Here is a 20,563-nt window from a genome sequence, read left to right as displayed (position 1 = left end):
TATTTACGGACTTTACACAAGCATTTATAAGTTCAATAACATTCACTGTAACAAGATGATTGCTACATAATTGCAGAACAAGGTTCTAAAAATAAAAAATACTTTGCATTTATTATCTATTTTATTTGTTCATAAAACTTCTTCGGTAACCTATCCAAGGTACATAATATGAAAATGGACCCTTAACAGTTCAAAATGGATTTTAGCATAGAATTCTAAAGCTAGAAAGGACAGACCTCCTATTATGCATTAAGGTTCAAACATTTGATAGAATGCCTCCATTCAGCAGCATCAGATTTGAGGGAGGCACTGTCTGGGCCAGCAGGGAAAAGAAAACCCTTTAGCCTCCATAAGGTATGCCTTCCCTCTTTTTCCTCCCCTCCTTGTGGTTCCTCAGACCTCTTGGTTGAGGAGGAGAGATGTGGAGCTGCTTGTTTAACTGGATGGATAGAAGGGTGCAGCAGAAGCCCCACTGACTCCCACGTACCCAAGAGAAGGGTTTATAAATCGTTTCTGTTACCCATGGTGCCACCTCCTTGGGATTAGAGGAGGACCCTATTTCTGGACCCTTGCTGTGTGCCTTTTTGGTCTGTGAAAGAGTTTTTCCCTTATTGCCTGATTAGCCTGGTTGGGGATTTTTGTCTTCTATGCAGCCTAGGGACCTGGTGGGTAGGTTAAGTGATAATGTGTTCACATCTCAGTTTGGCAGGTGTCTAGTGCAGGTACTTGTCAATAAGGGGTCTGGTTCCCTGACAAATCAAAACTGGAATCAGGATTAGGGGAAGGTATTCACTGACGGCCAATAGGTTTCAGCAATGTCTGGTACAGAAAAGGGTCAGCCCCATGGTTCTAGACCTTTGCACAAGAAAAAGGTCCCAGCATCAATTCTAGGACCAGGTTAAAAGGGAAACGGTGCTGATGGTGGCCCTCCCCAAGGTGATATGGATTACAAAAGGAAGGTTGACCTGGACTGCGTAAATTATTGCTGGATAATTCCCAGGCGTGTTAACAGAGTTGTGGCTTAGCTAAACACACTCCTAGTATCTTATCTTTCTTTCTGAAATAATTCACAAACTGCACTTGAAAAATCAGGTTAAATTTTCCCTAACAGGCTTTATATTTTAAGCTTTGCAGAATATCTTTTACTTAACACAATTACAAAGCTTCACAGTATTAAATCAGATGCCTTAACAAGGTTATACACTGAAAAAGAGCTTTAGAAATCCGGATGTTAGAAGGGCATTTGAACTGACCATCTAGGATGACACACCCACTCTCCAGAGTTCCCACTTTTGGACAAAGTCATGACACTGTGGCACATACATTGGAATGTGCTGCAATTATGTCTTTACCCATCATATCACAATGTGTCACAAACCTGGGATAGGTGGCCACTACCTACTCACAATTATGAGTAAATATAAAGGTCTGGCAGTTATGTTGGAATTTATACACTCCATTTCCAGGCACAGGCACAACAGAGCGGGTAGCATATTTCCAGGGGATTACAGAGCTTCTCTAATCATTAAGAAAAAAGCCATTCAGCCAAATACCACCAGAAGCCTGCTGTAATTCTCCAGAAAGACACTGGTTGTTGAGTTCTAAAGCACGATCTTCTCACTCTTACAATTCAATTAAAATTCCCTCTTTTTAATTCATTCACTGCTTTATTATGGGATTTTACAAGGGTTTCCACACAGATTTTGCATGTTAGCCTGCTTGATTTTAAACTAAAATTATATTATGAACTTGATCGTATTGTTCTTTCCCTCCAAAACTAGTTAGGGTGCCACACATTCTGCATGTCCTATTTGGTACAAAGATGAATACAAAATGAATAATGTGAATGCTAACTATACAGACGTAATCTTTCTTGAATATAATTTTCATTTTTTTAGTTTGAATGTGTTGTTCTATAGACTGTCTTTTTTAATTTGTGTAACACAATACCTTCGAATAGCCACAGTGAGAGCTTCTGGTGAACTGGCACAAGGACAAATGACCTCCTGTCTTAGGCCTTTACTTTGGAAGACATTGAGAAATGCATCACAGGAAGAAATAGACCCTGGAGTAAAAAATCAGAGAAGAAAAATAATCTGACTTCTGAGACAATGCCATTCACATACAAAACATTTTGATGCATGTACATAGGTTTTCAGGACAAAAGGATCTAGATGACATCTGGAAAACATCATATCTGGTAGAGCTCAACTATATATGGTATATTAAAGATTAGCTTTCAGGCATAAATAGTTTTATTGCTTGTGGGTAGAAGAGCCACTACAGATGGATCTAAGATGTGAAGTACACATACAATATGTTTAACAAAAGGCACATTAAGGAAAGATTTACTCTAGGAACTCAAAGCAAGTTACAATAGATGAGCAGAAGATCTATATCACTGTATCTTAAAAATTACATGGAGAAAGTTCTGATTAATTCTAAGTGATCCAGATGCAGTTGTCTAGAATAGTGCATATATCCCCCCCTCCCCCCAATTCTCTGTTACTCAGAAGCAAGCCTTCTGCTTCTTTCTACAGCTTAAAGATAATTTATTTCAGTCTTTATATATGGCTGTCATGTTAAACAAAACTGGATTTACTGCGACTTACGTTATGCGGAATATCAAGTTTGCTTCAGGATTAGCTAAGGAAAAATATATTTTAAAAAAATCCAAAATTAATTACTGTTTCCACAAATGTTGTGTAGTTTGCAGTAGATAAACCTTATACTTTTGTTAAACATGTTTTGCTAATGTGACTGAAGACTGAAACTTAAAACATAAGACAGGAAATAAGTATCATATTCTTTGTTTTATTATACAAGCATGACTTACAAGGATTTGCGCCATCGGCCACTATTAGCATACGCAATGAGGAAAGGTTGATATCTCTTTGATCTCGATGTGCCACTAATGCCCAGTGCATGTCCCTGGATTTTACACAAGCGACTTTTGCTAAAATGAAAGTGAAAAATTACTAATGTGCTGAGTAAATTACAGCTAAATAGCCTCAATAGCAACAACTTGCTTTTCTGAGTTTGACTTTTCAATAAAAACCTTTATGCACTTCCGGTCCTTACCTTTGTACTGGCAGACTTTCTGTATCCATGATAGCGGATTCACTTTCATTAAAGAATACGGGATACTTATAACGTGCATCATGTTCATGACGCTCTGAAATCAAAATAAAGTAAACAAGGGATTTGTCCCCAAACAGCATAAAATTAGTAATGGAACAAGCTTATATCATGTCAGCTTGTGAATCAAGTTGATAAGTATATAATTAGGAATTCTGGTTTAAACCAATAACAGATGCTAAAAAAACATCAATAAAAAATCAATGCTGAAAATTGTAATGTAACTTTAAAAAAGGATGTTCACTTGTTTCCACTCCCTTTCACTTCGTTTACACAACAGCAACATGGGAAGTGGCACAAGAGCATGCTTTAACTCCCAAAGGTTGAGTGACTCATGACTGCATCTTTGCTTTCAGAGATGAATTTAAGGCCCAATTCTGCTAACCCTTATTTCACAGGAATGGCCCTTACTCAAAGAGATATGCAACAATTTAAACACCTAGAAAAACCTGTCTGTACCTGGAGTGAAAAGCTACCATAGCAGCAAAAAAGTTCATTTAGCATAAAAGTAGGAAGGGGAATCAATGATAATACATGAAACAAGCAAAATCACGCTTACTCTAAAACAAAATAAATTCAGGGCCTTTTGGCCCTCTTATTGGCTAGACCAATGCCAGAATACCCTTGGTGAGGTTCTAAAAAGTTGTAAAGTATATAAATAAGAAATTCAGTGAAGCCAATGGCAGCAAGTTGATCTCTGATGGTTTTAAATGTTTGTTTTCTTTAGTTATTTGGCACACAATACTGCTACATTAAAAGTAGGGGTTAAATATGGTACGTATTTTGGGAAACCCAGGTCTAGGATCCCAAGATCTGAGCATATGTAAATCTCCCAATGGGATTACTCATGTAAGTGTTTGCATGACTGGATCAAAAGATGATATTTCCCCTTTCAGTCTTGTGCAACTGTTAACACAGGAAAAGCCTTCATAGATAAGTCAGGCAACAAGGTAAGGCCATATCAAGAGAAAAAAAAGGCTGTGAGAAAATTTTGGTGGGTGCTTACTTTCAGGCTGTGTAACAACAAAGTTAACTATACTAAATTAACTACTTGTGGACATAAAACCTGGAATCCCATTCTGTCTCAAAGCATAGCTATAATTGCCCTTTGACATTCATGGAAACAGAGCAACAGGTGGCAGGAAAGGTAAGCTGGGTTCCCCTGGAATCATAAAACATAAGTTCTTTCAGTTTGAAATGTTCAGATATGGTCTTTTCAAAGATAGCCACTCTCTCCACTACGATCAGCTGAACAGGATTTCCCCAAGCTTCAGCTGCAACATCGTTTTCAAGTGACTGTTGGAGGCTGTCTTTAATAATTAAAAAAAAAGTTGGTCTCCACACCAGTGAACTTCCAGGTTCTTGCTTTGAAAGATATTCAAGAGGCAAACAGAGAGCTTGTCCAACCTAGTGCAGCAGAATTGTCTCAGGATCAGTAACACAAGAACACAAGTTTGGCCACACTGGATCAGACCAATGGTTCATCTAGCCCAGTATCCTGTCTTCCCACAGTGGCCAATGCCAGGTGTTTCAGAGGGAATGAACAAAACAGGGCAATTATTGAGCGATCCATCCCTTGTCGTCCATTCCCAGCTTCTGGCAGTCAGAGGGTCAGGACACCCAGAGCATGGGGTTGCCAACTGTTTAATCGCACAAACCCAAACACCCTTGCCCCACTCCTTCCCCTGAGGCAACGCCCCTTCTCACTCCATCCCCCTCTCCCATCACTTGCTTTACCCCACCCTCACTCACTTTCCCCGGCAGGGGGTTGGGGTACGGGAGGGGGCTCTGGGCAGAGCCTGGGACAGAGGGTTGGGGTGTAGGAGGGGATGCGGACTCTGGGAGGGAGTTTGGGTGTGGGAGGGGACTCAGGCCTCGGGCAGGAGGTTGGGGTACGGGACAGGGGAGGGGCTGGGAGTTGTGGTGCGGGGGGTGGGGAGGGGGTGTTGGGTGTTGGCTCCGGCCAAGAGGTGCTTACCTCAGGCGACTCCCAGAAACGACTGGCATGTCCCTGCAGCTCCTAGGCTCAGGGCAGCCAGGCAGCTCTGCACACTGCCCCTGCCTGCCCACAGCTCCCATTGGCCACAGCTCCTGGCCAATGGGAGCTGAAGAACTCGTGCTCACAGTGGGGGCACCATGCGGAGCCTCCAATTGCCCCTGAGCCTTCACAACATCCCGTGGCAACTGGTTCCACAGGTTGACTATGCATTGTGTGAAGTAGTACTTCTTTTTGTTTACTGTAAGCCTGCTGCCTATTAATTTCATTGTGTGACCCCTGGTTCTTGTGTTATGGGAAGGGGTTAAAAAAACTTCCTTATTCACTTTCTCCACACCAGTCATGATTTTATAGACCTCTATCATATCCTCCCATTCATTGTCTCTTTTCTAAGATGAACAGTCCTAGTCTTTTTAATCTGTGCTCACATGGAAGTTGTTCCATACCCCAGTCATTTTTGTTGCCCTTCTCCACACTTTTTCCAATTCTAATATATATTTTTGAAATGTGGGTGACCAGAATACATGCAGAATTCATGGTGTGGGTGTATCACAGATTTATATAGTGCCATTATGATATTTTCTGTCTTATTATCTATCTCTTTCCTAATAGTTCCTAACATTATGAGTGGGTGTTTTCAGAGAACTAGCCACAATGACTCCATGATCTCTTTCTTGAGTGGTAACAGCTAATTTAGACCCCATCGTTTTGTATATGTACTTGGGATTTCCAATGTGCTTTCCAATGTGCATTACTTTGCATTTATCAACAGTTAATTTCATCTACCATTTTGTTGCCCAGTTTTGTGAGATCCCTTTGTAACTCTTCTCAGTCTGCTTTGGCTTAACTATTTTAAATAATTTTGTATCATCTGCAAACTTTGCCACCTCACTGTATACCCCTTTTTCCAGATCATCTATGAATATGTTGAATAGTACTGGTCCCAGCACAGATCCCTGGGGGACACCGCAAGAGGAGGTAGCTTTGAATGATGAGGAACTTTGTCAGTGGTAATAACAACTCTAGCTGATGAGGATCTTACTGAAGCAACAGAGGACTGTTGTTCTTGATTCAATGCCTTCAAAGACTGTAGGCCTCAGAACCATAAAGCAATGAATACAGCATCCCCTCCTGCACCCCAACCCTCTGTGCTTGTTAGATAAAGGTGTAGCTAACTAGCCAAGAATCATCAGCTCTAAACTGTAATTGTCTGGTTTTACGACAAACAAGATCGAGTTAGAAGAAATCTTATGACATCCCAACATCTGATGATAAAAGCTTATTAGACAAGCTCTTTTTCAAATATTCACATAAAGGAAAAAGTTACTTACTGTAAGAATCCCATGCCATAAGCCAACATCCTTCTTGAAATCTAGTACATTCACAATTGTTTCAGCTATCAAATAAAAACAAAATATGGCTTATTTTTCTGAGCACGGCATAAACTCAAAGCAAAACCTCTTACAGGAAGGAAATACAGTAAACTTTGGTATAGCATGACTGATGACTTCAAGCATAACTTTCAGAGTAACTCTCCATAGTAGGATTAGTCTTGGCAAGGCATTTTCTCTTTGTTACATCTCAAAGACATGCAAAAATGCAATGAATCCATAATTTCTATTTTTAATCTAGAAATATTGAATACAGCCCTATATAAAATAAGACCCCAGTCAGGCAGGGATGAAACAAGAGGAATGTGTTTAATACCTTCTGTATATCCACATGCTTGTGTAAGAGCTTGACAGTGGGTCAGCAGTGCAATTCTTGTCACAGTCACCCCAAGCACACTTCCATCTTTACACGTTTTGTACTACAAGAGATTTGTTATTGAAGATTGAATATATTGTATGCAACAGTAGCACTGCTCTTATTGTTTGGCAGTTAGATTCAGAGCATTTAACATGGAGAAACAAAGGCCAGTTGATGAACTTCGTTACTACAGTTTAGCTTTCACAGGTAGGGAGAGCTCTAATGAAGGCTGCGAAACAGTTTTTATAAAGCCCCATTTTTTTTCCTGGAGAAGGTTTCTTTTAGGCAGAAACTTGTCATGTTTGGTATCAGGAACTCTTCAGCTGTTTGCATTCAGGGAGGGTGGGAGAATTACATTTGATATTAATTCTAAACTTGCTTTTGAGTCACACTAGCAACACCAGCAGCAGAAGTCTGAGTAACCTAAAGACATTAAGACATCACTGAGTAATACGTTGGCTAGATTTAAAAATGTGAGAAGTTACTTCTCACTGGTTATCTGTTAAATTATTCAGGCAGCCCTCCCGAACAAAACCGGCAAAGGGGTGGCTGCTGCAACCATGTGTGTGAGGGTATTGATACTAACAGAAATACACGAACTGTATTAAATCTAAGAAGAAAAAATAATGAGAGAATCACTGTGCTGCGTTTGGAGCCCTCATAATTTTTGGTGCTTTCTGCAGTAGGCTGCAAATTCTAAGTCATCATTTAAACAAAATCAGTATCTTCTTCCATGATGAAGATAGCCAGCAACATTCAATACATATGCATAGCTGCCATGTTAACCCACTCCTTTAGAAAACTAACATTATCAAACAGCAGCATATAGATGGGAAATCCCAACCATTTTGAACTGAGTAGGGCATTAGCTTGACTTGTGATTATTTAAATGCTAACATTATTTAATTCATTTGGTCCTTTCAAAAGAGGAAAAAAGAAGGAGAAAAACCTACACCCAAAAAAGTTAAATGCAGCTAGCTATGCTAATTTTCCCTTCCTGAAGTGGACCTTTTGGGAGGAAATTTAACCACACACACTGACTGGAGAGAGGCAAGATTTTTAAGAAAGGATGATGAACAAGCAGCTTCTCTTCCTTAGGAGGATACTCAAGTCCACAAATACTATGGAGAAAACTTTTTTCGGTGATGCTAGTTGGTGATCCCTCATCTGAACAGATCAGTGAGAAGCCTGTATGGTGAGTAAGAGCTATGGCAAGACAGGAAAAGTTCTATAGAATATTGTGGCAGCAAGTTAAATTGAGTAGGAGGAGCCATGTGGGCAAAGAAAAAAAAAGGGGGGGGGGTTGCCTGGTGATAGGAAAAGAACTTCAGATGACGCTAAGGGGGAAAAAGAAGAAACTGTTTCTAAGGCACTGAGGAGATGGTCCACCATACACTTTGCTAGTCATTTCCACATCTCAACAGATGCAGCTGGAGAAAGTCTGGACTTCTCTTCAGCACAGACAGGGCCTAGTTTTAAGGACAGGATAGGACAGAACTCCCTTGAATACATGGGCCATTCAGAATACATATCGCCTTGTGGGAGTCAATATACATATGATCTCAGTGAGAGCAAGTTAACATGGTTTATGCCATTTAATAAGTTGTGGACTTCCAGCTCCCACCCCTTCAAAGTCTTTGGTGTCATCAGTTCATTGTGTGTTAGGAGAAGTGACATTAAGCATTATATTGCATTCCCTTATTTTTTATAGCTTTGTGACTTTCTTGATAAACAAAACTGACTGTAAAAAAATGAACTTATCTTTAATCAAAGTTGTAACAAAAGCAAACAAACAAAAAAATCGAAGTCTAGAAGTGCAAAAGTTTGGGTGTCCACATTGCTGCAGCTTACTTATTTGTGAAGCATCCATCACTGTAATATCTGAAATCCCAATACAGCAAAGCAGTTAAGCACATGCATGCTCTAAGCTGACTACTTAGAGCACTGCTGAATCAGGGCCTCAAGTGCTGTAGAAACCTTTAAGTAAAAAAGGCTCCAGAAATGCAAAGTTAACTATGCAAATTTAACATTGCATTAACTTTCATATAATATTCAGTTCCTATTTATACTGAAATTACTTATCAGCCAGTAAACAGGAGGCTCATTGTTTATAGAAGCAGTGACAACATAGATATGTTTATCTTAATGTTATTCAGAAGTGTCATATGCAATGGATCATAGGGAAAATTTATCTTTATAAACTCACCTCTATGTAAGCTGTGTCATTGTTTGCATCCTTGATATGTGGGAACCAGTCACGAGGAGGTTTAGAAAGATGTTTAGATTCTGTGACAAACCATAGCAGCTTTGGCCACCCTGAGAAACAGACAAATAGCTTTTGCTGAGTTTCTGCTGGATAAATAGTACAAGAGAATGAAATGCTTCTGCACACAAGTTTATTTCAAATGTGTTCTATGCTTGTATGGTGTGGTTGGCTGAATATTGCTTATTCTACTCATGTGAGTATCCCCGCTGGAATAGACCAAGCGGGATTATTAATTATCATACTTTCTGTACATAGACATTAGGACATACTATGTTGAGGCCAGTTTCTAAACCTCAAAAGTACTAATGGTGTATATGTGACACGTTTGTAAGTGCTATTTAGTAACACATGTGGAATCTTTGTACAAGAAGTAGGTTTAATGAGGATGAGTTTACCTTTGAACTGTGGTATCTCCCCTGTAGGGCTTTTAGGCAGTCCTTTATGGCATGCATCACTAGTCAAGGCCACAGTAACACCACAGCTTCCAAGTAAGAAACCGATTTGTTGGCTTCCTGCATCCTAATTGATCACAAAAATAAGAAAAGCAACAAGGGAAATTTACTAGAACTGACTGCATGCAACATGCTTTTTTTGTAGTTTGTTTTACAAGGTATGCAATGTCTTAGGAAAAAAATAGTCGTCCCTCTATCCAACTTAATTAATTAACAAAATATAATTGCTTAACTTGTACACTGAAAAAGGAGTTCTATAATTTGGATATATTCATCCTCACAACCATATATATCCATTCAAAGGACTAAAGCCATCATATGGCTTCATCTTTTACATCTCTACACAAGATGCCTCATCTATGAAATAAGAAATGGTTAACTTACTGTAAATGTGGCTCTTCGAAGATTGATGTAGATGTGTATTCCACTTAGGTGTGTGTGAACCCAGTGCACTGGAGCCAAGACTTTGCCTAGCTGTACCCACAGAGGGGCAGCGCTTGCGCCTTGTGACTGTGGCCCCTGCCCTGGCTATATAAGGCAACACCGTCCTGACCCCCCTTGGTTCCTTGACACCGAAAGCCCATGAGAGGAGACTCTGATGCAGAGGGGACAGAGGGTGGGTCATGGAATACACATCTGCATCACATCTCAAAGAACCATAGTTACAGTAACTGTTTGTCGTCTTTGAATAAATGCAGATGTGTATTCCACATAGGTGACTCACAAACAGTACCCCATCAGAGTCTATAGAAATATAGATTGCTGGGCTGCCCTACTGAGGCCTGTGTTTGCTTTGGAAGATGCGGTAATAGCAGAATGGTCCATAAGTGTATGGCTGACCTGTAAATGTCTAATACGGAAATGTCACTGAGTAACGCTATCAATGTCACTTGTGCTCTCAGCAAATGAGCTCATATCTGCTGAGGAGGTGTAGTCGAAGCGATTTCATATGCAGTCTTAAGACAGGATCTAGAGACAGTCTGTGCAGAGACCGCTTGTTCCTTCATGAAGTCTGCAGTATTACCTTGTCCTTGGAGAACTGTGTGTAGAGGAGGCCCTGCCATCTGCGCTTGCAGATCACACACCCTCCTTGCAGAGGTAATGGCTAAAACTGCCAAAACTGTGTGTAGGTCCCACAAGGGGACTGGCTCTTGGACCAGAGAATGTAAGCAGTGGAGTCCTTTCAGAAATTTTGCCACCATGGCATTGGAAAAAACGGATTTTACCTGACTAGGAGGATGGAACGCTAATATTGCTGCCAGATGTCTGAAGATGTAACAGGTACTCCAAGATGTCCTGGACAGAAGTCCATGTCAGCTGGGTCCTGTGGGACAAGGGCCACACTGAAAACCTCTTTCACTTCGGTAAGTAGGCTGGCCTAGTGGAGGATTTCCTACTGTTGAATAGGGCTTATTGGACAGCTGCTGAACAGTGCTCTTCCTCTTCATTCAGCCATGCAATAGCTATAAGGCTGTGCAAGGAGCTGAGCACAGGGTGAAGGGTTTGGCCATGGTTCTGAACGAGGAAGATGGGGTGGAGAGGAAGTGGTACGGGTAAACAGACAGTGCAAGAAGATCCGAGAACCAGCCACCCTCGAGCAACGAGGATGACCTTGGCCTGATCCACTTGAGTTTGAGGATGACCTGGGGAATGATCGTAACAGGAGGAAAGGCATACACAAGTGTTGACTGCCAGCCGCAGTGGAAAGCGTCACAAGAGGGAGCCTGAGAGCAGTACAGGCTACACTTTCTGTTTTCTCGTGTGGCAAACAGGTCAATTGTGGGAAAGCCCAATGTTGCGAAGATGACCCGCAGGACACTCATCTTTAGAGATCACTCATAGCTAAGGGAGAAAATCCTACTGAGATAGTCTGTGAGACGATTCTGCACGCACAGCAAGTGGACTGCTGCCAGAGTGACATCCTGTTCGATACAGAATTGTCACAGGTTGATCGCCTTCAGGCAGAGTAACCTGGAGTACGCACACCCTTGTTAGTTCACACAGTACATTGTGGTGGTATTATTGGTAAGTATGTGAACCACTGAAAGTCTGATACAGTCCCAGAAAGCTCGGCATGCATTGTGGATGGCTTGAAGTTCCAGCATGCTGATATGGAGAGAGGCTCCCTGTTCCGACCACACACCCTGCACCTTCAGCGGGTCCAGATGCACCCCCACCAACCCAGAAAGGAAGCATTGGTAACCATTGAGTTGGTTGGAGAGGGCTGAGTGAAAGGGAATCCCTGGCACACGTTGCATGGGGACTTTCAGCAGAGCAAGGAGTCTAGGACTAGTGAAGGAAGGCAAACCAATCTGTACAGAGAATGTAGGACAGGGCAGGGCAGGGCAGTGGACCATCCTGAGCCACATCTGGAGGGGGTAATGGCACAGTCTCACAAACTGAGCCACCTGCACACAAGCAGACCTGTCCCAACAGGCTCGGACGCACCCAGACTGTCATGGAGGGCTGAGACTGCAGACTGAGGCAGAGCTGTTGAATTGCCTGGAAGCGATCAGTCATCAGGAATGCTCTCAACTCTGTGGAATCTAATAGGGCCCCAATGAACTTGATTTTTTGAGTGGAAGCCAAGATAGACTTTCCGGTGTTTAAAATGAGTCCTAGACGGTCAAGTAAATGCAGTGTGGTGTTGACATGTGCAAGAACCTCTCTGGAGCCTCCCTCAGCATCCAGTCATCGTGGTATGAGAAGACGTGGATTCCCTCCCTCCTGAGATATGCCATCACCATAGCCATGCTTTTGGTGAAAACTTGAGAGGTGGAATGGGGCCAAATGGTCGAACCATGTACTGAAAATGGTATTCTCCCACAACAAAATGAAGAAACTTCATGTGGCTCAGTAGAATCACCACATGAAAATAGGTGTCCAGAGCAGAAAACCAGTCATCCAGAGACAGGAGGGGAGGATAGCCCATAAAGTGACTATGCGGAACCTCGTGTATTTGATACATGTGTTGAGGCCATGAAGGTCAAATATGGGTCTCATCCCATCCTGGGGATTTGGTACCAGGAAGTACTGGGAATAGAAATCGTGGCCCCAGAGTCCCAGTGAGACTCCTTCTACTGTTCCCAACACCAGCAGAGAGCTGACCTGCTTGATGAGCTGTGTCTCATGAGAGGGGTCCCTGAAGAGGGATTGGGAGAGGGGATGGGGAGTGTGCATGGAAAGGAACTGGACTGCTTAGCCTGATTTGACAGTGTCTAGGACCCAGCTGTTGAAGGTAATTGAGCCTCAAGCATTGTAAAAACAGGCCAGCCTGTCCCCAAAGGGATGGGAGAGGGAGAGGGAAGGGCAGAGCAACAACTGGAACAGTGCTCTGGACCAAGGAGTCAAAATGGGCACTTAGCAGGCACTCGGGGAGGATGCGCGGACTGGCTGAGCCCTGAGCCCAACGGCTTCCTATTGTGAGATCTATCCCTCTTTCTGGGGTAGTCATGCTGCTTTGGGGAGGTGGGGAGGGCGGGGGGAGAGAATTACACAAAAGAGTGCTGCGGGGAATACTGCTGCTGCTGAGCTCCAAAGTGGCATCTCTGCATGGACAGCATGGACACTTCCAAGGACCTTAAGGTAATCCTAGAGTCCTTAAAGGAGAGCGAAGTGTCAGTCTTCCAAGAACAAGGTCCAGCCGTCAAAGGGAAAGTCCTCAATGGGCGGCTGGAAATCTGATGCAATCCTGCAGCTTTGTAGCCCTCTTCATAGTAACTGCACAGGCCATTACCCTGGCCGAAGTGTCCACAGCATTGAGGATGGACCGTAGGGCATTTTGGCCACTAAGCAGCCTTCTGCAACAAACACCCAAAACTCCTCATGCGAGGCCTCAGGAAACTAGTCCACAAACTTGGACATGGCTGATTAGTTGAGGAAATTATACTTGGACAGCAAAGCTTGTCGATTCAAGGTCCTCATCTGTAAAGATGATGAGGTATAGATCTGTCAGCCCAGAAGGTCCAACCACTGGGAGTCTGTCTTTTGGGGTGGACTTGAATCTGTGCTGTTGGGCCCTTTTGCTCACCAGTGAATTTGGTGCCGGATGGAAACAGAATCTCTCAAATCCTTTCATCAGAACAAAATAGCACTTCTCCGTTCATTTAGCCCAGGGGTCAGCAACCTTTGGCATGCGGCCCATCAGGGTAATCCGCTGGTGGGCCACGAGGCATTTTGTTTACATTGACCGTCCACAGGCACAGTCCCCAGCAGCTCCCTTTATTCACTAGTTGTGATAATTTTATTTATACTCATTTGACATAATAAAATTACATGAAAAATTAGAATTGGACTTAAGCTGCAAAATTCAGAACTGATCTTCTCTTCTGTCTAAACTTTTGCTTTGAATTCACTACTATATTCATAGCATCAGGTCTTTTGTGTACTTTTTCCCCCTCCCCACCCTCCCATAAGAATTAAGAATATCACTTAATTATAACTAGTGAATAAAGGGAAAAAGCAAATAAAGAACAGATACAACCCACTATTTCTCATTTGTCTGCATTAGCTTGATTCTGTACCTCCAGAGAATGATCTTTTTATACAACGTGATTATCTGAACTAGCATATGCCGACATTTGAGTAAATATTGTGGGACAATAAACTGATCCATAATAAACAGAATTATATAACTCATTCATTTCAGACATCCAGAAGTTGTCACATTCATTTTTGTTCACTGCAGTTATCAGAAATTTAGTTTAAGCTTGGCAAAATTAAAAACATTCTTTTGCAAGAAAATTCTTCAACATTGAGCTCTCTCATTTACTTCTGCTTCTATGAAAATCCAGACAAGGGAAGAGCCCCTTTTAAAAATACAGAGAGATGGCAATAAGAGAATCACGTAGTATCAATTTCTGGGAGAAGTGCTACTCATTTCACACAGCTCTGTCAGTAACTGCAGCAGCAGAGCTGGTCAAATGGTAAACTTGCTTGGAAAAAGAAAAGAAAAGAAAAAACAAAGCACTTTTGAGGCAGCTGAAACTATTTGTGAACTTGGCCAAATTGAAAAAAAAGTAGGTGAGGGAGGGAAAAGTTAGTTTTGACATTTTCAAAACAAATCAGTTTGGCATTTTGTTTGTTGAAACAAAGAGTTTCATTTCATGTCAAAATGACAGACAAAATGTTTTGTTCGATGCAAATTAAATTTTTTTGATTTTTCATTTTGGTGAGAAATACTGAAAAAAATTCTGTTTCTGTTTGAAACATTGATTTTTGTTTGTTCGTTTGTTTAATAATTTGAGTCTTTGCTTTTGGTGACTGAACTGGAAAAAAAATCAACAATTCACTCAGTTCTACTCAGGAGGTCCCAAACAGAGTTTTGTAGAGCTGACAAATTAATTGCATGGATATCCTTGCTGAATCTTGTACAAACATCCCGGAGACCAGTCAGTCATTCTAAGACAGAGGTTACTGTCCTACTGAGCATAAAAGAGAGGCCACTAATTTCTTTCCTTCAGTATCTCCCAATGAATTTGAATGATGGTCCACAGCTTCATAAAAAAACCCAGCACTAGCAGAGCACAAATCCTCCAATTCATCATAAAGATTGGTTACTGATTTATACAAGTTTATGGATTACAAATTATCACTTTAGAGACATTCTTGCACTGAAATTTGAAAATCAAAACACTGAGATGAGTCAACATAATCTTATCCCTCATTCTATCTAATTGTCATACAAGTAACCACTATCATTTTAGTTGAACTAGTGAATGGGGACAAAACCCAGGAAGACTGCTGGAAGATATAGTATTTAATTTTGATTTTTTTTTAAGTGTGCCTATATTGCTCTAGGTGTATGAACCAGTTAAAAAAAGAAAAGAAAAGCTACTGAACTGTGCCTCATTACGACGACTACCATTCAGAAATTAAACAGCAAGAACTTTCCTTTCGCTCACCTCTCCTCAAAAGGTTGAGCAAAGGGACAAGATTTGCTACATGCCCTGAGAGCCAGCAGAATGGCTTTGATGGGCTAGACAAAGGAATGGAGTGAGTGCCTGAGTAGGGGACCTTTCACTGAAGACACTATGCCAGCAACACCTCTCATTTAAGGCCTCAACTCCAAAAAACACATGCTTAACCGATTTGCTCAATAGGGGTTGTTTGGTAAATTGGGGCCTAAACACTAAGGCACTTCAAATGATCTCAACTACTATAGTACTGAACAAGGACATTCTCAAGTAGCTAGGTCCCAAGCCTTTTAGGATTTTACAGACCAAAATTAAAACATTGAATTTCACCCAGAAACCAACTAGAACCCAGTACAGATCATAAAGTGCAGATCATATGGCACCACCATAAATGACCCCTGTGAACACACACTACAAGGAAGTAATCTGCCAAATTCTGCTCATAACAAATATAATGCACTGAAAAGCTACAGGAAGAGACTACATTTATTTTAATAGCATTGGGTTCTCTAGACAACATGAAAGGGTATTGAGAAGAGAAACCATGAAGATTATCTGTCGAAAATTCCTTAACAAATCAAATTGCTCTACTGCCCCGCAAAAGGGTTATGGAAACAAACACTACTTTTGCCAGATGTGACTTGAGTTTTCTCCAGCTATTTACTTAGTTTATGTTAACCTGTTTCATCGGCAGACCAGTGAGCACACACAGTATATTATGTTGAATCTGGGCGGCTGGAAGAAGCCTCAGGATTCCAATGGAGACCAGTTACAAACTGAATGGATACAGTCTGGATTGCAGAGACAGGGAGGGCTTGCTAGCTAATAACACTAGTTTAAACAGAGAAACCTCCACCAGTGACAATTTAGAATGGCAGTAAATATGGGTGTGAGGTAAAGAGAATGGCTTAGGTATCCAAGTATCGGGTCTGAAGTACTTTGGAGTCACTGCTTTCATTCTTTGAATACACAGCTCAGCCTTTTACCCTGTTGAGGTACATAAAATTAGGTTTTTGCAGATGAGTGTGTGACTGTACTTTTGTGGTCCTAGAGTATCAATCTTTTGGATGAAACAAACCATAAGCCCTGTCTCCTCCGGGAAACTATTAAAGATTCACTAAGGCCTTTCATAAGGAGGCTTTCACCAGCGTCTGTAGATAAATGGTCCTCCTCTTGCTACTTCATTATATTTATAAATTCACACACAGAGGAAGATTATAGATATATAAATAATGTAAAGTATAATTATATAATTGTATATACATATATATTTTATGCCTGCACTGTACATTATGTATATTATTTGTATATATAATATACACACATACAGTACATAAAGTACACAACTATGTACTTTCATGTCAGTCCTCTGGATGAGAGATCCCACAGGTCCTGTTGTGTTCCGGGAAGTGGGTGGGAGCAAGCCCGCCCATGACTAAAAGCCCCTCCCCCCAGCCTAAGAGGAGGAGCCACTGAGCCAAGGACTCAAATAAATATGGGGGACAACAAAAGAAAAAAACAGGGACAGGTGTGCAGGTCAAAGGATAAAAATTGGGAACCTGAAGGGGACACCAAGCAGAGAATCCCAGACACCGCCCACTGCTCCTCAAAGCTGTCAAGGGAGCCAACAGATGCGGGCCAGAGGAACTCTGCCCAGAGACATGAACAGAGAGAGTAAGGGAAGTAGGCCCCACAGTCACAGAGCACCCCCTCGACCAACATCCTCTCCCTGGTGTTACAGTTGGGCACTTTGACCATCACTAGGAGGAAATTGAAAAGGAGGTCTCATGACTTCATGATGCCACGGATGTGGCTGCATCTTGGTACGGTAAATATGTAGTTCGTGAAGTGCCTTGGGATTAATATTTCTATATAAAAATAAACTTCACACTGCTTGTGAAAGCGTTTGTGTATTCATCCAACAAGAACGGAAGGAAAAAGCAGTCTGCCCAAAATGAAGGGTTGGGCTTTCTGATATAAGAGAAACCCATCAACCAGCAGAGGTAAGATTTATTTAAAATAAATCAATACTCTGGGGTGTATTTAAGTAATAGTAACAGCATATAATTTCCAAACTAAACAGATTTTGGCTTCTAGTGCATTGCTTGCTCAAACCCTACATATACTTACCCCAATGAACAATGGCAGATACAGAATATCAGCCAGCGGGTACACTGAGAGTTCTTTCTTTCTAGTTCTAACTAGTAGCAAAAGGGAATCAAGGAAAAATCATCAACTTTTGAGAACAATCTCAAAGACCTTAAGAATTAAAAAGGGAGCAGAAACTACTTCCCACACCAGTTTTGAAAGTAGGAAATAACCTGCCCCATTGGTAATGTGTCAGGAATCTACCTGTATTTGCAAACATGTCAAATTTGTAAATCCTGAACAGCTATAAGAGACTAACTGAAAATGGGACAACCATTATTTTTGGAAGTTTACTTTGCTATGGACCATGGGAAGAAATGTGAAATCGGAGCTGTAGGAGGGGAAATAGCATAGTCTGCCATTTCTTACATTTAAAAACCAAAAAAGCAAGACAAAGTTGGAGCATAAGGGACCTGGGCTCAGTGAAGAGCTGCAGAAGAGTGCTCTACATCAGATGCAGATGTGGGGCTTGGAGAGATGAAGGAAGCTGCAGAATTAGTTAGTGTTGGGCTGGGGACACAGAATTAATTAGCATTTATGTTTCTTTGCGAAGAAGCTAGAAGCTTCTGTGTCATCAGGCAACACAATGCAAATGTATATATTTCTATGCAAATGTAAAGTCTACTGGGTTTTTGTCTCAAGATGTTGGCAGGTATGTAGATTGCCTACAGATGTTTTCTGCTACTTGACACATTTATCAATGTAACTGGTACTAACTGCAGGTGAGAAGAAACGTGACTCATTTCAGCCTGAAGACATTATTCAGACTTTTTCAGGAACTAGAAAACTGTAGGGGCGGGCTTACTTGTGAGGTTTATAAATCCACCTCCAGATTGAAGGGGTGGATTGAGACAATTTCACTGCCTCTAAAAGTACATCTCTTCTGTGATTACCCTTGATAGGCCAGTCTTCTCTGGAGTTCATAAAAAGTGCTCCTGAAGAACAGCTTTTGCTTCTGGAATGTGTGCTGTGTCACATATATTATTCCGGAAGAAAGTTCAGGCGTCTTCTGCAAGTTCATTTAGCATTAAACTTTCCCAAGTTATGATTATGGGAAAGTGTTATTAACTGAGAAAAAACAAACAGATTCCCATATGCATCAGCTATTCATGCAACTACGTGCACCTGGGTACATGAGGTTTATTGCCCTGGGTGAGAGGGCCATGGAAGCTTTATATAAGAGCTTTTTGTTCCTATATTCACAGCATATCATCAAGGCTAGCCATGAATGTGTAGAGAGGGCAAATTTCACAGAATGAAATTAAAGCAGTTCTCTCACTCCCTGCTCTCTTTACATATGGGTATCAGAAAGTGGAGAGGACCAATTTTATGTCTTCCTTTAAAGGACACCCCCCCCCACCCCAATCATGTTAATTGACAGACCAGAAAAAAAAAGTTGAAAATACAAAGATATTAAATTACATACACTGCTTTCAGGAGGTGAGGTGCAAGGCAACCAGTACTTTGAAAGTCAGAAATCCTTGGTCAAGTAACAGTGCAGTTTTCTACTTCTTGTGAACAAAACCAACCAACCCCAGACAAGTTCAGCGATAGGAAATATTCTATCTACACATAACAAAGCGGTATATACCTATTTACCAATGCTTGAAAAATTACAAATAAGGGCCTTTGGCAATAGAGACACTTTTCTGAAGAACAGAATGGATAACACATGAGTAAGGCTATGATTTAGTCACAAGTATTTTTAGTAAAATTCACGGGCAATAACCAAAAAGTCACAGCCAGTGAACTGACTGTGACTTTTACTAAAAATACCCCTAACTAAATCTTAGGTGCTGTGGGAGGATGGTGGGGGGATGGGAGTTCTCTGGTGGTCGCTGCTGCTCCTGGGGGTGAGGGCGGCCCAGGGCCCTGCTGCCACCACTGCTCTGGGCAGGGGTGCCATAGCTGCTTCCAGACCGCTGCTCCGGGGCAGTGCCCGGGATCAGTTGCTTGGGGCTGCCAGAGCAGCAGCCAGTGCTGCTGACCCCAGGGCTGCCCCAGCTGCTCGGGTGACCTTTGGGTCAGCCGCACCAGCAGCTGCAGCTGCAGAAGTCCTGGAAAGTCATGGAATCCGTTACTTCCGTGACCTCCGTGAAAGACTCGCAGTTTTACATATGAGTAACTCATACAAAAATATACATGTATATTGGTGTTTGCCCTCTACATAGGGATAATTCTTGTCTATGGCACCTACAGACAGTTAGTGGAAGGAAAAATAAGATGAAAATCTTCTAACTAAAACTTGTCTGTTTAGTTCATTGTCATACTAAACTCACAACCCCAGACTATTGCTCCTGCAAGGAGTTTTTGTTGTTTTTGTTTTACTTCAAGGGATCCTGCATTTCCAGTTTCCTAATCATGGATTCTTCTACTCGAAAGTTTAAAAGGAATATTTTAAAAGAAAGTTTAAAAAAATACAGAATATGTCAGAGTATACTAAGGCTAAATGCAAGCTAACGGCTGCACGGAATTTCAGTCCATTGCATCCTAGAGGATCATTTGATCGACAGCTGTCCCAAGACACTAAGCCACCTTACAAATGATTCTGGGTATCCTGGAAATACAAGGCAGGATAGAATAAGTGGGAGAGAAGTAGGAAGGGATGGGTATTTGCCTAACATTTATCCACAAAAGATTTCTAGCAAAATTTATTAAACAACAATAATCATGCTGTGAAGAACGGGAAATTCTCAGCAAGAACAAATTTGTTGCCAGATAAAACCATAAATACTAATTTAATACATACGTGCTGTATAGTATTGTGTGTACATTAACACAGCTGCCAGACACATCCTACTCACCCATTGTTCACCTACAGTGTAGCTGCTGTTTTTAGTTGGGTCACACCTTCCTTTGAACATGTAGACTACAAAATGCACACTGCCAGTGTTAACTG

At 41.5% G+C, this 20,563-nt stretch overlaps 1 protein-coding gene across 5 annotated transcripts in view; it reads right to left on the bottom strand.

Moving 5' to 3' along the window:
• Window positions 1–20,563, bottom strand: part of DIP2C (disco interacting protein 2 homolog C) — a 478,491-nt gene that overhangs the window by 101,897 nt on the left and 356,031 nt on the right. For all 5 annotated transcript variants that reach the window (XM_074946248.1, XM_074946247.1, XM_074946249.1 and 2 more), the window contains 7 exons: window positions 9,545–9,668; window positions 9,090–9,199; window positions 6,842–6,944; window positions 6,466–6,530; window positions 3,082–3,175; window positions 2,837–2,956; window positions 1,951–2,065 (listed from right to left, as the gene is read on the bottom strand). In XM_074946248.1, coding sequence (XP_074802349.1) covers window positions 1,951–2,065; window positions 2,837–2,956; window positions 3,082–3,175; window positions 6,466–6,530; window positions 6,842–6,944; window positions 9,090–9,199; window positions 9,545–9,668 — 731 coding nt within the window. The remainder of the gene's footprint in view (window positions 1–1,950; window positions 2,066–2,836; window positions 2,957–3,081; window positions 3,176–6,465; window positions 6,531–6,841; window positions 6,945–9,089; window positions 9,200–9,544; window positions 9,669–20,563) is intronic.

This window comes from Natator depressus, chromosome 2 (genome assembly GCF_965152275.1).
Source record: "Natator depressus isolate rNatDep1 chromosome 2, rNatDep2.hap1, whole genome shotgun sequence".
NCBI classification, from domain to species: domain Eukaryota; kingdom Metazoa; phylum Chordata; order Testudines; family Cheloniidae; genus Natator; species Natator depressus.
This window is presented reverse-complemented; position numbering and strand designations above follow the sequence as displayed.